At 49.8% G+C, this 16,132-nt stretch overlaps 1 protein-coding gene across 1 annotated transcript; it reads right to left on the bottom strand.

Annotated features, from left to right (window-relative positions):
• Positions 1-9,502: 9,502 nt before the first annotated feature.
• SRM (spermidine synthase) lies at positions 9,503-15,691 on the bottom strand. The gene is made up of 8 exons (XM_039697542.1): positions 15,468-15,691; positions 15,211-15,331; positions 14,984-15,076; positions 13,466-13,619; positions 12,677-12,760; positions 12,228-12,373; positions 11,274-11,396; positions 9,503-10,701 (listed from the first exon to the last, which is right to left on the bottom strand). The coding sequence occupies exons 1-8, from the start codon at positions 15,596-15,598 to the stop codon at positions 10,684-10,686; spliced, it is 870 nt and encodes a 289-aa protein (XP_039553476.1). The 5' UTR covers positions 15,599-15,691; the 3' UTR covers positions 9,503-10,683.
• Positions 15,692-16,132: the final 441 nt, after the last annotated feature.

The raw sequence follows: 16,132 nt of genomic DNA, 5'->3' as shown, positions 1-16,132 counted from the left end.
GCACTGCAAGGAGAGCTTGGAGCCTCCCTGCAGCCTTGGGCAAGAGGGACAAGGGGGTGATTTCCCTGCAGCTCATCAGGAGTCACTGGTTCCTCGGGTCTGGCAGCTGCCAAAGTCTCAGTCATTGAGGGGGGAGTTGGGACCCTCTCTCCTGCAAGCAGCAGGCACAGGCAGGGAAGTTTAGGACAAAGCTGCAAGATGAGCTGACCCTGCTCCCCGCACAGACTGCCCACACCAAGCCGAGTTTTGGGTCACCTCTAGTGGCATTATGCTATAATTACAAACCAAAACCCAGGTAGGAAAGCCCACCCCTCAGCCCAAACTTCCCAAATTTACTCCATTGGAATGCCAGAGCCATCAGCCACTTTCATTTGTGTCTTGATCACTAGACTATTCAGCCAAAAGAACATTCTCTCCCTCTTCCAGTGGGAAGAAACTCTCCGAGAAACCTAAACCCATCACATCTTCCAACATGTTTGTTCTCTGTCCTTGCCTTGCCTTGATTCCTGTCCCTTCCCTTGTCTTTTATTCCCATGCCCTGTCTTGACTTGCCTGCCCCTCTCTGGCCTTGCCTTGCCCTCCTGTCTCTGCCTGGCTCACCCACCCTGGATTTACCTTCCTCTGCCTTGCCTGCAGCTCTCACCTCCCCACTGCCTTGCTTTGCTTTCTGCTCTTGCCTTGCCTGACTTGTCTTGAGTTCTTACACTCTGCTTGCACAGCCTTGCCTGCACGGAAAGCAAAGAAAAGCAAAGCAGGGAAGTGGTGGGCAAGGCAGAGCAAGGCAAGGAAGCTGTGGGCAGGACAAGGCAAGGGAGATGTAGGCAAGGAAAAGCAGCCCAAGGCTAGGGTAGGTAAAGATGGGCAGTAGGACTGAAGGCAAGGCAAGGCCAAGGGACTCTGAGTAGCTTCCCTTGGAAGCAAAGGTCACAGTACAGTGCTGGTAGACCAGGTACTCTGAGGAGCAAGATTTGGATGTATTTGATATTGGAGGTGGTATCCAACTTTCCTCTGGAAGGTTGCTGAATGGGAATGGCAATGATTTTTCATGGGAGGGAAAGCATGCAGCCCCAGTGCTGGAGGTGCAGGTAAGGAATTCACTCAACAGCAATGAATATCACTGTTAAGTAGGCATTCTTTATTTACAGGGCTGAGGCCACACCATGAGTGCTCCCAACCACTGGATGAATTAACACAGTTTATATTTACAAGGTTGTTACACATTCATTACCCAGAGAAAGAAATCAGTAACATAAAACAACCAGTTTTTAAAAAATTATTATATGGACATGAGTTAACTATTTCACGGTCTTTGCTGCCACCTACTATCCTTGTGTAAGAACACAGTCCCTCTTGTGGCCTGGTGATCATTCCATGGTGTTCATCATTTGTCCTTTCACTGAACTTTCTGAATTGGTGCATGTTTCTTCCTTTCACACCACACAATTGGTTCTTTCTGGTGTTATTTCCTCATCATCCTAGCTGGATTATTCTCAGGTTGGTTGTTGATTGGATGCTTAGTTATTTTAAGCAATACTTATCCTCTCTACTTAAAAAGACATCACCTATTTGGTTACATTTTTCCTGAATGTTTTTTTAGTTCCTAGTAAAACATAATCTACACATCCTGTTTTTCAACCTTGCTCCCTTTACGCTTATGCCATAGGGCAAAAGATTTTTAAAACATTTTGTTAGTTAATTACAGATTTAGTCACATATAATGAGAACCCAGCAACTATCTTTCACTCTTAAAACTGAAATAAGAGTGGAAGTAGCAGAAGAAGGAATAGGAAGGGTGGGAGAGCTGCAAGCTGTGTGCTGGCAGTAAAGCAGGAAGCAAGGATGTTGTATTTTAATTCTTATCCACCCTGGTGGCACAGAGTGGTGCCAGTGGGAAGCATGAGATTGGCAAATGAATGGAAAAGAGGTTTGGCTCACTGGTTTCCCTGGCAATGTGAGGAGTCTCTCCTGTGAGCAGGGATACCAGTTTGGTGATTACTCCCTCTGAGGTTAAAACTACATACTTTATCATCATTTTGGAGGTAGGTTACATTTGATTTTTAATCAATACTATTTATTTTGCTAGCTTTAATACAGGTACCTTGATATTGTGTACTGTTTTATGTTAAGCTGTAATGTACTAGGTTTTTTAAAAAAATTGTATTGGGTAGTAAGTAGCTCTGATTAAGATCCCTCATCTGTTATCTGTTTAATAAATAGTTAATTTTAGAGGTAGATCTGATCTGCCATCTGTCACCATTTATATTCTGGAAAATCTCTTTGCCCAGGATTCTTCTCCTGGGAAGCTGAGAAGTCTCAGAGAGACATGAAAACATGAATTATCTGATTTGCTTCTCCTGTGTTTTGCTGCTTTGGAATGTGATTTAGACCTTGTTTACCAACAGGTGCATGTTTGATTGGTTTCATGTGAATTGTTTTGACTTATTGACTAATCAGGGTCAGGCTGTGTCAGGACTCTGGAAGGAGTCACAAGTTTTTATTATCACTCTTTGTAACCCTCTGTCTGTAACCTTTCTGTATTCTTTAGTATAGTATTCTTTAATACAATATATATAATAAAATAATAAATTAGCCTTCTAAGAACATGGAGTCAGATTCATTCCTTCCTCCTCTGTCTGAAGACCACAACCACCCTTAAAACTTGCAGGCCAGAGTGATTTCTGAAGTGCAGACTTGCTGAAATCTAAGGCTAAGGCAGGGCTGGTGGGCCTGGCTGGCCTTGCCCTCCTGGGCATTGCCTCTCAGCTGATGCTGAAGTGTCAGATGTTCTTTTTTGCATAAAAGAACTGTCCTCCATGGCCAGGAGCCCAGGGCTGCAAGTGGGATGCTGCCTTCTCAAACTGCTCCCAAAAGGAAGCTGCCAGGACCAAGAGGTCAGCTTGGCCTTGGCTTCCCAGGGAGCAGCTCTTATCTGCTCCTGGGACACTGGAGCACCAAGCTTCCCTTCCCGTGGATAAACACCATCCTTCACAGCACCCACCTCTGGAGGGAAGTGAGATTCTGCCTCCTAAAATTGTGCACATCAGAGGATTGCTCCCAGAAGAAGGCTACCATGGGTCTGGCTGGTCTTGGCCTCCCAGGGATTGCCTCTCACATCCACTGAAATGCCAAGCTTTCCTTCCTGTGGGAAAGAACTGTCCTGTGTGGCCCAAAGTGGGATTCTGCCTCCTAAAACTGCAAACATCTGAGGACTGCTCCCAGTGGAAAAGCTGTCCAATTTGACAGGTCTGGCTGGCCTTGGCCTCCTGGGAGCTGCCTCCATGGCCGTGGTGTCAGGAATAATTTCCTGTGGAAAAGAGCCATTCCTCTTGTCCAGATGCCCACAGCCAAAACTGGGATGCCAGGACAGCATCCACTGTCACCTGCCTGTGAGATGCAGAGGCTGAGCTGGGGTCCCCTCTCATCACCAGCCCTTTCTCCAGAAGCACTCACCCCACAGCAAGTCCTTCCCTGACCCTAACAACAAATGACAGCCAAAAGGTAAATTGTTATCCTAATTTAGCACAAAAAAACCCTACAGAGAGGTGACTTGGCCAGGGGATGCTGTGGCAGAACTAAGTACAGGGGGCAGAAAAACCTGTTTGTCAGTTCTACCTCTTACCAGCATTACAGTTCCTGGAAGCAGCATAATGGAAATTTGCCTGCAAATAACCCAGCTCCTATTGCCAGTTATAGCACCCAGGATGCTCTTCAGGGAAAGATGCTATCACTTCCATGCATACTGTAAAAGAAATGCTACAATCTGTCATTGGAAGATAGAAAAAAAACTTTTCTGAGTCAGTCTTGTAGGGACAAATAACATTCTAGCAATTTCCAGATATGAATTTACCTCAGAAAACTTTGCAAACCTCCTTGTGAGGGCTGGATTCCACGCACCATATCCAGATAAAACATGATCTGTTTCCTTTTAAACTGATTGTGCCAGTTTATCAGAACTGCTGTGCCTGCCCCGTGTGATGGATTCTGTCAAACACTCCCCAGTCTGGGGCTGAGAAAGAGCAGACAAACCATAGGGAGGTACTAAATAACTCACAGCCAAGTGGCTGCAGGAGGGTAAAAGTGGGAGAAAACCAAATGGAGCAAGTCCCCTGGCTGCTGGACAGGAATGGAGGGAGTGAGATGGGCTCGGACTGGTGGGCTGAGAGTCCCACAGTGCAGGACAGAGCCTCAGGGCACGGCCCCCAAAGCCAGGCAGGCAGCTGGAGCAGCACAGGCAGCTCTCCATGCTGGGGCCACCTGCTCCACCCCAAGCTGCTCATTCCAGCAAACACAGCTTTGTTTGCCACTTGTCAGAATGGGTTGGTTTCTATCCTGCTCCACTGAGCCAGCAGTGTCACAAGTGTGATGATGCTCCTACCAAAAAGGAGAGGAGGGGATGAGGCAGAGATCAGCTTTTAGAGAGATCCACAGAGATGTAAATGGGGGCCAGGCTGCTGTGAATGTGTCCTGGAACAAAATAACTGTACCTTGTGAGCAGGGGTAGCTCTGCAGAGATTCTGCTCAGACACACCAACGTGGAGCCCGTGGCCCTGCTGAGAGCACAGCACAGCCAAAACCTGCACATCTGGGCTGGGCAGGGCTGAGTCTCTTCCCAGCTGGGAGGGGGTGAACAGGGTCACAGCAAAGCACTTACACTGCAGTGCCCACAGTAGGAAAGGGTCTCTAAACTCAAACCAGCTCCCCATGAGTTCTGCTACAGCTTCTGTAAATATCAGGCACCTCTTTTCCAGATTCCTCCACATTCTCTAGTGCACTTCCCTTTCCTCACATTCACTCTGCTGCTCCCCCCATGTTAGTGTGTCCTCCAGCCCCTTTGGAGATGCTGCTGATCACCTCCCCACCACAAGATACAGCACAATCTCCTTCTCCAAAGGAATAAAATAACTCTCTGGTGATAAAACTTGCTCTTTTTTGTAACCAGATAGAACTGAATGTATAGCACCAGGATTATTCTTCATTGCTATTGTTCCTATTCCATGTGCATTAGTTGTCTGACCTTTAAGAAGGCCTTAATTTTTAATTTTTTAAATTTTTTTTGCTAACCCTTAAATGCTTATGACCCTGTACAGGAAAGGGTAAAGCTCTTCCCTTGGAACAATAAACCTTTCTAGTTATTCTTTCCTCTAACCACTTTCTCTGCTATGTGACTCCCCCTTTGTAAATCAGGTTCCTTGATGCTCTCCTGCCCTCAGCTGCACATGGCCTGAGTGGGATTCTGGCACTTCACAGCAAGGGCAGATGTCTCTGAAGCCAGTGCACCTGTGAACACAGCCTGGGACCTGAGGTGGGCGTGCTCCAGAGGGAATTTCTGTATTCAGGAACTAGACAAGCTTGCCTCTCCAAGGGTTTTGTCTCACAGTTAGCAGGGCTCCAGCAGAGATGCAGAGTGGGCTCAGAAGTACAGCAGAACACACTTGCACTGCATCTCTTTGTGATGAAGACTGCACATACAGCATGCAGTGCAGAGGTTTTGTCAAGAAGAGGCCTCTGACCTCTCCTCAGTGTGTCTGTGCAGCAGCAAAGTCTGGGCACTGCAGGAACACAAGAGCAACCACTGTGGCACCAAATGCCACATTAAGGAATGACAGAATTTCTCAATTCCTCTCCCCTGGCCTGGATATTTGCTGTCTTTTCCCTGTCTGTTGCCTGGTCTGGGTTCAGGTCACCACGTTTTGAAGCACGCAGCAGAACCACACCAGGCCTCCAGAAGTTTCTGGTTCCCAAAAGGAAGAGTTAAAATACCTTCCTGTCACGGAGCCCTTGCTCTCTGCCCTCAGGTTACAAAGGTGAATGCAATAAATAAAACAACAGTTAGCTGATAGTTGTGAGCTTCCCAGAAAGGGAAACCAATGCATTCACAGGCTGGAAACTGCAGGTCATTCAACAGGCCAGGAGGAGGAGGAGGAGGAGGAGGATGTCTCGGTTTGAGGAGGGGAGGAAGGCCCATAGTCATGCTGCTTCCCAGAAAGGGAAACCAATGCATTCACAGGCTGGAAACTGCAGGTCATTCAACAGGCCAGGAGGAGGAGGAGGATGAGGATGTCTGGGTTTGAGGAGGGGAGGAAGGCCCATAGGGATGCTGCTCTCTCAGCATGCATGACTACAAGCCTGTCACAGCCCCAAAGGGACTGCAGGAGGATGAGGGGAGGGCAAGCAAAAAGCTTCCCTTCTATGCTCAAAGCCTTCTGTTATTTGACTGCATGCAGTAAAATGTTTCAATTATTCCAACAAAAATCTTCCTCAAAAATAACCACTCCCAGTGAAACATTTCTGTATAAAAATAGGTGTTTTCCACTGAAACATTTTCCTGGCTCCAAGCAGGAGGCATTTCAGGCTGTGCACATGGGGTTGTTGCCTACTGCCTGCACTCATGACCTGTTACACCACATTTATCCCATTGGTGGCAAGATTGGCTGGACAGGAGTTGGATAAAACATTCCTTTACCATTTGGATTACCTGAGGAATTGCTTCTGCATTACACCTTTTGGGAATTCCGAGACCTCACAAGGGTGTTACCATGGGCCTGTGAGCACTAGAGGAGGCACTGCTTGGCTGGGAGAGCCTTAATCAGGAACTGCAGACAGTGTGGGGTCCTGGTTATTCCTCTCCTGTAGCTTGAGGAGGCAAACACATGCAGGGGCATCATAAACATCATCCTCTTCTTAACACACAATTAACTTTGCTTAGTAAACTCCTTGCTGGAGATGCCTGGCTGTGGGTTGCTGCAGCAGCCCTTAAGTACCATGGAGAGGCTCCTTGTAGAGCTTTTTTCAGCAGCCTTTAGCACTCCAAGCCTCATTAGCCATGGAGCTGGTGTCCTTGAAAGGCCTGAGCTGACAGACATTTGTGATAATACTTCCATCTTTATCTGCTTCACACATCACTGTACTGTAACTGCAATTCCCTGGCTCCTGATCCCCATCTTTTGCATATTTTAAAAGCAGAAAACTCCATCCAACACATGACTAGGAAAGGGCATTCCCCAGACTTCTTGGTATTTAACTTGGTGTGATTTCTCATCTTACTTTTTAGCAGTATTTTGTCTGGCTCTTCTGCTAGACCTGAGCTGTTGTTTCATGTTGTCCACACTTTTCCCTCTTCTTCCCCCACCATTTTAACAAGGGAACTTTCCTCTACCTGAACCTGGTGGCACTTTTTAATACTTTTTTGGCTGCTTGCTTACTGAGACTGCTGTTCTGATGAATGTCATTCTTCAGCAGCCTCTTGCTCCAGCCAAGCTCCATCAATAACTCAGCCAGGCCTCAACAACATCAGCTCTGGGTGAATATGACACTCAACTGACTGAAGGGGCTCAAGAGATACAGGCAAGAGGTTTCTCTCAATTTTTTGAAACTCTTCCAAGCTTCTAAAAATTGAGTTAGTTCAATGAGTAAAGCTCAGAGCAGTTTGACACAGTGCAGAAGGTGCCAACCCACTCAAGCACTGATGTGCTGAAGCCCATCCCATGGGCTGTGATGTGCTAAAGGCTCCCTTCCCTTGCTTGTCTCCACCTGCTCTGACTGACTTTACATTTTATGTTGCCTGGGACAAAGCCTATCCCTGTTCCTGTACTCCTGCAGCATGTCTAGGCAAACACCACCTTTGTGACTCTTTGCTGATGAACAGTCTTGCTTAACTGGCCTTAGGCAAAAGGCAGCTGAAACTCTGAAAAAGTTTAGTCTTTTAGCTGCCCACCCAGAGACACTGCAAGAGTGGTCAGCGCTCTGCACGAGACCCCACAGTTTCCCCCTGTTGATCATCACCCAAATTTCCAAATTTCTTCAAGCCCCAGCATCCCTTGGCCACCACATCCTGCAGCATCACAGCCCAGACACGAATTTGTGGGAGGGATGGCCCATCTGCAGACACAACTGCCCTGCAGGTGCCAAACACCACCCCAGCAGCTCCGAGGGCACACGGACCTGTGGCAGTGCCCAGCACAGGGATGGTTTTTAAGTCCTGAGTCTCAGAGCTGCTCGGGTGGAATCAGCTGCAGCTGCACAAGCCCCTGCTCCCTCTCCTGCTGTATTCGAGTGCTTGACTCAGGCATTGATCTCTGGAAACACCGAAGTGTTTGGAGCTGTCTGTGGGGTACAGTCACTTGGAATCACCCAGAAACCATAAATATATATATATGCCTTGTGGACAGACACTACATATCTATATATATACATTATAGGGCCTTGTGGACAGAAACTATATATATATCTATCTATCTAGGGCCTTGTGGACAGAGTATGTGTGACTTTGGATGGGAAACAGTCTTGTCTTCTGTTCTCATCACTGGCCACTCACTGAACTCACCTATCTGGAGAAAGCTCAAAGAACCAGCAGGAATAATTAGCTGTGAGGAGTCCAACAACAGGTTTGAGGAAGCTCTTTCCCTCCTGGGCATTGTTGTACTCACCAAGGGTGGGTGAAAGGCTTGAACTTGTTATTAGTTGGCTGCTGCTCTGAGGCCTTCCTGGACTATAGTCCTGGTCCTGATTGCCATTTTAGGGGAAGTGCCAGAGCTAATTTCTGTCAGGGATGAAGGGCTAAGTGGGGTTCAGGTCCCACAGGAATTTAAACAGCAGGAGCTAGAACCAGGCTCTGTTACTGGTCTGTTCCTTATAAAAACACAGGAGTTGAGCACTGAAAATTCCTCATTAACCAAAACTATTTGTGTGATAAAGAAGACAGTCACCCAGACAATTAAGAGAAAAATAGGTGTTATTTTCTCAACACAAGAATACAGAGACCTAGACTCAGCTCTGCACCCAGCAATGCTTTGCAAACCCTTTGACCACAAAGAAACTGCACCAGTGCTGGTGACAGAAGGAGACACTGGGAAGGAAGTGCTGCTAAGTCTCATCACAGAAGAAAGCAGGAGAGTCCTGACCCCACAAACCCTTTGCTGTGGGCACATAGTGGCTGGACCACCTACCCTGTTTGTAGGGTCACTATTATGGCAAAGCTCAATCCCAATCTTGCTGAAGTCTGCTTCTTCCAGTTCTCTTACCAAGCTGAAAAGTCTCTCAGGAGCATTTTTGTCTTCTCCTGATGCCACCTAGTGCCCAGCCTGCTCAGCTGGAGCTCAGTGGCTCAGCCCTCAGAGCCACCTCCAATTCCTGCAGAGGAATAGAGGGTGCAGCTCAGTGGGGCCAGGACTGACAGGAGCTACCTGATAGCAGCAGGGAGATGGGCAGCTGGAAAACCACTTGGAAAACTCCAACAGAGGCAGCAGTTGGACTGCAGAATAGTTGGATAGCAGGGACTGAGCCTGCAGCACAGAGGATGACAGAAGCTGGAGGAGCTATTGGGCAGCTACACTACATTACAAAATATGTAATGGGATCTTTAGTGCTTAATGTTGATAATTTATCATCCCTAAAGATAAGTGAGAGAGGAAGCCAGACCAACTAGAACCTGGAGCAGAGCAAACCTTCAGGATCTCTGTTCTCCCCCCACTCTCTCTCCAAAGAACACTGACCCACACTGATGTCACCTTAACCAGAGCCAAGTGTTTAATTGAGTGCAAGGGAGTGACAATGGCACAGTGGTTGTGCTGGGAGGGTGATTCCCACAGTGCTGGGGTACAGAATCTTCAGAACAGAAGTAAAGAAGTGAAGGCAGATCCATCTTAGAGCGTACAATGAAAAACAACTTATGCATCTGGGGGCACATTGGAAATAATGATGCCTCCTAAGGACTTGCAAACACCCAGGCCTGAGGCATCTCAGCATGACTGAGATGAGAGGTTTGTCAGCACAACCAACTCCCCAACATCAGTACTGAACATCAGGCAATGGAGCTAAGGTTTGCTTTTTATATATATATATGTATATATATGTACACATATATATACACACACATATATATATATTACCTATCACCATACTGATAAACATTCTTTGGAACCTCTCTGAGGGCAGAGGTAAGAACAGCAGGCAGCCTGTTGGCACCTCAGCACTTCTGTTTCTAACCAATTAAAAAAAAATTAACAACCTTAACAAAAACAGCCACAAGACTGCTGCCAGCATGCCTGGCTGGTGTTTAATACTGCTACTCCATCAGGGTTGGAGGGAGACCTATTGTGAATGGCAACAGTTTGCACTGTGACTTCTCCAGCTGTGCTGCAGAGCAGGGCAGGAGTCACAGGAGGGCAGTGGGATGCAAAGGCTCAGACCTGGTACCAGTCAAAATGTGTCAGCAGCAGGGAGCTCCCACGAGGAGAGAGTGAGCTAACTGTGCACAAAGCTCTCTCTCTCTTTCTCTCTCTCTGTGCTTAAGGCTGAGTCAGGGACCCTTTGGGCTGTTCCCAGACCACCAGACAGAAATATGTGTCAGTTATAAATACATCACATCAGCTGGGGCATGTGGGGTGTGGTTGGGATGGGAGAATTTAGAATGGGTGCAGGGGAGAGAGAAAGGAAAAAGACATCTTACACTTCCAGCACTGCAAGGAACAGTTTTGACCTCACGCAAAAAGTCACTGGGCCTTTTCAATAGTCTTATCTGGCTTGTGCCCCATCATCCTTAACACATCAGAGGGAATGTTGGCTGGCCAAGGGTTAAACAATCCCACACAGTGGAGAGTAAATCTGCAGTCTGCTGAGAAGATCCCAGCCACATCACTGATGATCTCAGAGTCCAGCTTGAAGGAAGGAAGCAGCGTCTTGGTCTCACACATCACTCAGGGCCTGCAGAGAGCCACAGACAAACTGTCAGCATGGAGCTGCCACAGCTCCCCCAGTCTGCAGCAGAAATATCAATCACCACCTCTGCAATACACTTGTGGTATTTGCCTTCATCCCTGTGACACTCTAAGGAATTTTTTTTCTGGAACCTGCAGGTGCAGGCCAGTGGGCATATGATGGACTAATGTGGAAATACAGACTATCCTTCAAGAAGCAAGACTGATCTATGCTGGAGCATCCCTTCTTTACCCTCTTGTTTGTGCCAGAAATCAAGCACATTTTATCTGAGACTTCTGGAGCTTTCCAGTGGGAAACACCAGTTCTGCAGGCTCTTGGACCTGGCTTTGGTAGGTGAAGTAGGAGTGATCTGTCATCAAGGCACAGCACACCAGCCCAAAGAACTGCTCCTAAATGAACTCCAGTCTTCCCTGACTCACACTCTGCTCTGCCACACAAAATGCTGTCCTGCTCTGACTTGCCCACAGAAGCCTTTGGGACTGCAAGAAACCCTCAGTCCTGCCTACTCCCCCTCCTATCTGATCCCTGAGGGAGTGCTGTGGCACAGCCTGGCTCACCTTCCGTGCAAACTCTGGCAGAATGAACGCTGCCCGGTGAATGTCAGAGTTGTAGTACTTCAGACTCCTCTCCTCCACTTGCTGCTGAGAGAGCTGCTGCACAGGCTCCCGGAAATTCGTGTTCTGCAGAAACAAAGTCAGGAGCTTTGACTATCTGAACAAGGAGCCAAAGGCTGTGTGACAGGCATCCTGATGCATGGCAGAGAGCTGAGATGACTCACAGGAAAACAAATAACTTTCTGTTCTAGTGTGAGGCCAAAGGCTCTGCACAGCCCCAGCACCAAGGGCTGGGGTTTCTGCTCTGGAACTCCTGTGACCAGCACTCATGCACAGATGTCAGTGCATGAGGTCAGACTGCACGAGCCATGTGCCAGATGAAGCATCCAAGAAACAAGGCTTTGCTCTTCAAAGGAGAATCCCTGTTTGGCACAGGGCATGCTGCCAGCATCCCAGGTTAACCATGTGCAGCAGCAGCAATGCTGGCACCCCAAACCCATCTGACAGTCACATTGAAGCAGACTAGGAAAGGAGTAAACTTCAGTGGTCTGACAGAGTTACCAGCCCACATCCTAACACCAACTCTCACCTGGAGGCCTCTGTGAGCAGATTACCTGTCACAGGCTGATTCTACTTTATAACAGTCACCATCAAATAAGCCAAAACCTTAACATGCTCTGGAAATTGGTAGTGACTTCCTCCCTTCCAAGTCTGTTGTATTAGACAGAAAATTATGATAATTTTTAAAGCAACTAGTCAGTTCTGCCCTTCATTCAGCACTGAGCAGAATGCTGCACTGCAGCTCTGGAGCTCTGGGCTGGCAGAGCCAGGCCCCATCAGGAATCCTGAGGCCCCACAGCTGGGAGAGTTCAGTGCCAGAGCCCAAGTTCTGCAAGGGACAGCCCGAGGCAGGCTTGGAGGGAATGGAAAGGGGCAGGTGAGGTGGCTGGAACTCACGGGGTTCTTGCTGCAGAGCATGAAGCCGATCTGCCCGCTGGGGTACGTGGGGATGGTGCAGTAGGCGTACTCCACCACGGGGAACAGAGACTTGCAGAACTGACGCATCTCCTTAATGAGATCCAGGTGCAGCCACTGGCACTCTCCTGCAGGGAAAAGTCAGTAAGGAAGCTGAGGGCTGCCCCTCTTCTCTGCACTGTGCCAGGTAACAGTGCTTCCAAGTCTCAACCTGTACAGCTCGTGTGGTTTCAAAGACAAGACCCTTCTGCCAGTTTTGCTAAGCCCAGTCCAATAATTAATGAGCTGACACAGATCAAAACCACTGCTTTACGTGGGAGATGACATGGGTCACCTCCTGCATCACATCTCCCCAGGAAGAGTCCCCTCTGTGCCTCACACTTGGTATGTAAAGGTCTGGCATCAGCCTCTGCCAGGCACAGCATCCTCACCTTGGCAGCAGAGAATCCCATCTTCTCGCAGGGCTGTCTTCATCAGCTGGTAATAAGATTCTTTGAACAAACTTTCTGCAGGACCTGGGAGAAAGGTGAATAAAGAAAAGTTTTGAGCCTAGGTGAACCCCAGACTGCACCTAGCAGGGCAAAACAGCCAGGACTTTAACTTTGCTAAATAGCAAGCCCAGGTCCCCCATTAAAGAGAGTCTTAGCAGCTGCCTCTTGCTCCACCGAGCATTTTTGAAGCAGAACTCCTGCTCCAAACTGCCTTTCAGAGATGCCTTTCTCTGTGTTGATTAGGGTAAGACTGAAGGTGACTCAGACTTGTTGATAGGTTCCTAAAATGAGGTGCCATATCTACATTTGGTCCTTTTCTACCTCAGTTTTCCCCTTCAGAAATACAGCAGCCTCAGCAGAGCTATCCTCAGGGTAGGGGCTGCACTAACAGTGTGTGAGCCACTGCTTCATCAGCAGGCTTGTGTGCAAAGCTGCCCTTGCCAGCATGGTGCTGCATCCCCCATCCCCCTGGGCTCAGGGAACAACTCTGCCACAAGAAATAGCTGCTGGAGCTGAATTTTGAGGAGATAAATGTAACAGCTGCCTTGAAGGCCTGCTGATACAATTTCATGGTTTCCATCCTTCCTTTTCCCTACAAATCAGCAACAGTCTCTTCACTTGAAAGGATCCTCAGTGGGCTCGCATAACTTCCAAGAGGTAGGCAGAATAAAAAAAATGAAGGAGGTATGAAGGTGGAAAACAGTGCCCTTTTATGGCCAGAATTCTTACCCATGGGGTCAGACGAGTCCGTGATAATCACATCAAAGGCTTCTTGATTTTGTTTCATGAACTCAAAACCATCTCCCACGTGCAATGTCAGCTTGGCACTGGAATACCCCACTGCCATCCCTGGGAGGTATTTTTTAGATACCTGGATCACATCCTGCAACACAGAGAGCACACGGGGGTCAGAGCTTACAAGAAGCTGCTCCTCAGACTGCTGTGCAGCTGTGATGGGAGAAGAGCACAGTGACTCATTTCCTTCAGCACCTTCAGCTCCAGTCTGACTCGCCAGTGAAATCCACAGGAGCTGCCAGCATGCCACTCTCAGCCTTTTCCTACAGCCTCAGGGCTCAGTGACACTGCTGTTCTGTCAATGCCAAACTCAACACAAACCTGGAGCTTCAAAAGCTCCCTGAGGAACTGAGCAAATACAATTACAGGTCAGACTGCTCTCTGCTCCTTTTTCCTACAGAACATCGCTTGCATAGGTGATGTCAGCTAAATCAATTTATTTTTCTTCTTAAGTAAAACCATGCCAGCAGGTTGCTGAATGCAAGATGAGAAATATCCCCATCCCTGCACTACAGCCATGATATCAATCCCCCTGTAAGATAAAGTTTGCTCTCTAAAATTGTTAGGCAGCCACTGCCCTGGGCCCAGCAATTGTACTCAACACTAGCAGCTTCTCACAGCTGGCAAAACCAAAAAAATATGCTAGTGTCAAGCAGCACTTGTTAAAACCAGGGACATTTGCCTACTTAGCTGGCAGACAGAGCACACAACCTCATCCAGCAGTTTCCTGTTCTAAATATAGCTTTACTCCGAGCAAAACTTTCTGAGAAAGTAAAATATCAGGCTGAGTAAAGCAGAGTGAAGTAAAACAAAACTGGCTGAGAGGAGGACTGGGAAAAGGGCAAACTTCAGTGGTCTGACAGAGCTCCCAGCCCACGTCCCAACAGTGACTGTCACTCGGAGGCCTCTGTGAGCAGACAGGTCACCAGCCACAGGCTGTTCTGAGCAGGTGCCCACTTTATAACAGTCACCATCAACAACCCAAAGTCTCAACATGCTCTAATTGGTAGTGACTTCCTCCCTCCTAACTCTGTCGTGCTAGACAGAAAACCATGACCATTTCTAAAGCAACTGACCCATCTACCAGAGAAGCAAATCCCCGCTGCTTATTTCCCGATTTTGGTTGCAAGAGAGCGCTCAGCAAAGCAACCACCCTGCTCTGCCCGGAGCACAGGGAAAAGCAGCACCTCCACAAAGCCAGGGCACTCCTCCAGATCCCGTGCTTGGCCCTCGTCTGCCTGGAAGGGCCTCGATCGCGTGTGTGTGTGAAAGACATCAGAGAAGAGGCAGCCAGCTGCCACGTAGATGGCTCGCAAGGCGAAGAGAGGTGGCGCTGTCATTGTCACGCCGGCAGCCCCGGCAGCACCAGGAGCCCCGGCAGCCCCCAGCAGCACACCGGCAGCCCCGGGCTCGCCGTGCCGGGCAGCCCGCCCGCCCCGCGGCCCGACGCACCTCATCGATCTCGCACTGCACCACGGACTCCACGGTCGGGTGCTTGACCACCTCCCGCAGCACGCCGCCGTCGCCGCCGCCGATGATCAGCACCTGGCGGGGAGGAGCGCAGACACGGGCTGTCAGCCCGGGAGCGAACGGCGCGGGTCGGGCCCGAGCCGCCCGGACACGGCCCGGGACAGGCCCACAGCCCTGCGGGGGCTGCGGGCACCGCGGGCAGCACTCACCTTGCGCGGGTCGGGGTGGCTGCACAGGGGCAGGTTGGCGATCATTTCCTGGTAGGAGAACTCGTCGCGCTCCGTGCACTGGATCACGCCGTCCAGGACCAGCACGTTGCCGTAGGTGGTGCTGGGCAGAGCGGGGAAGCGGGGTTGGAGCCGGCCGGGGCCGCGCTCCCCCGCCCCCTCTCCGCGCCGCCGGGCCCCACCGCACGGCGCGGACCGGCCCCGCCATCCACCCACCGCCCCGGGCGGCCCTCCCGCACCTGCGGAAGACGAGGATCTCCTGGTAGCGGGAGCGCTGGTGGTGCAGGAGCTCCTCCACCTGCAGCGACATGGCCTGGCCGGGCCACAGCCGGCACGTCTCGCGGAACCAGCCCTCGCGGATCAGCTCCATCCCGGAGCGGAGCGGAGCGGAGCAGCCGCCGCCGGGCCGCGCCACCTGCGCTCGGCTGCGCGGCCGCCTGACCGCACGCGCGGGCGGAAAGGGCGCGCCCGGGCCGGCGCGGCCCCGCCCGCGGAACCGCCAGCGAGCCGCTTGCGGGGAGAGGAAAGGGCTGCTCTAAGGGCTGCAGGAAACGAGCAGGCAGGGTGCTGGATTTCACGAGGACGGTCGGTGAGAGCATCTCTCAAGAAGAAAGGCTGAGGCAGCTGGGGGGGTTTAGCCTCGAGAAGAGAGCACTCATTAATGTGTAAATGTCTAAAGGGAAAAGGGCAAGAAGAGGGAACTGCGGCTCTGCTTAGTGGTGCCAGCCACTGGGACACAAGGGAACAGCAGAAACTGATGCACATGGAGTCCCAGCTGGACATTAGGAAGAACTTTCCTATGTGGGTGACCCAGGAGAGGAATGGATTGCCCATAGAGGGTGGAGACTTTTTCACTAGACATATTCCATCTGTGGCACATGCTCTAGGCTGAGCAGGGAGTTGG

Source organism: Passer montanus, unplaced genomic scaffold, assembly GCF_014805655.1.
Source record: "Passer montanus isolate IOZ18808 unplaced genomic scaffold, ASM1480565v1 scaffold118, whole genome shotgun sequence".
NCBI lineage: Eukaryota > Metazoa > Chordata > Aves > Passeriformes > Passeridae > Passer > Passer montanus.
This window is presented reverse-complemented; position numbering and strand designations above follow the sequence as displayed.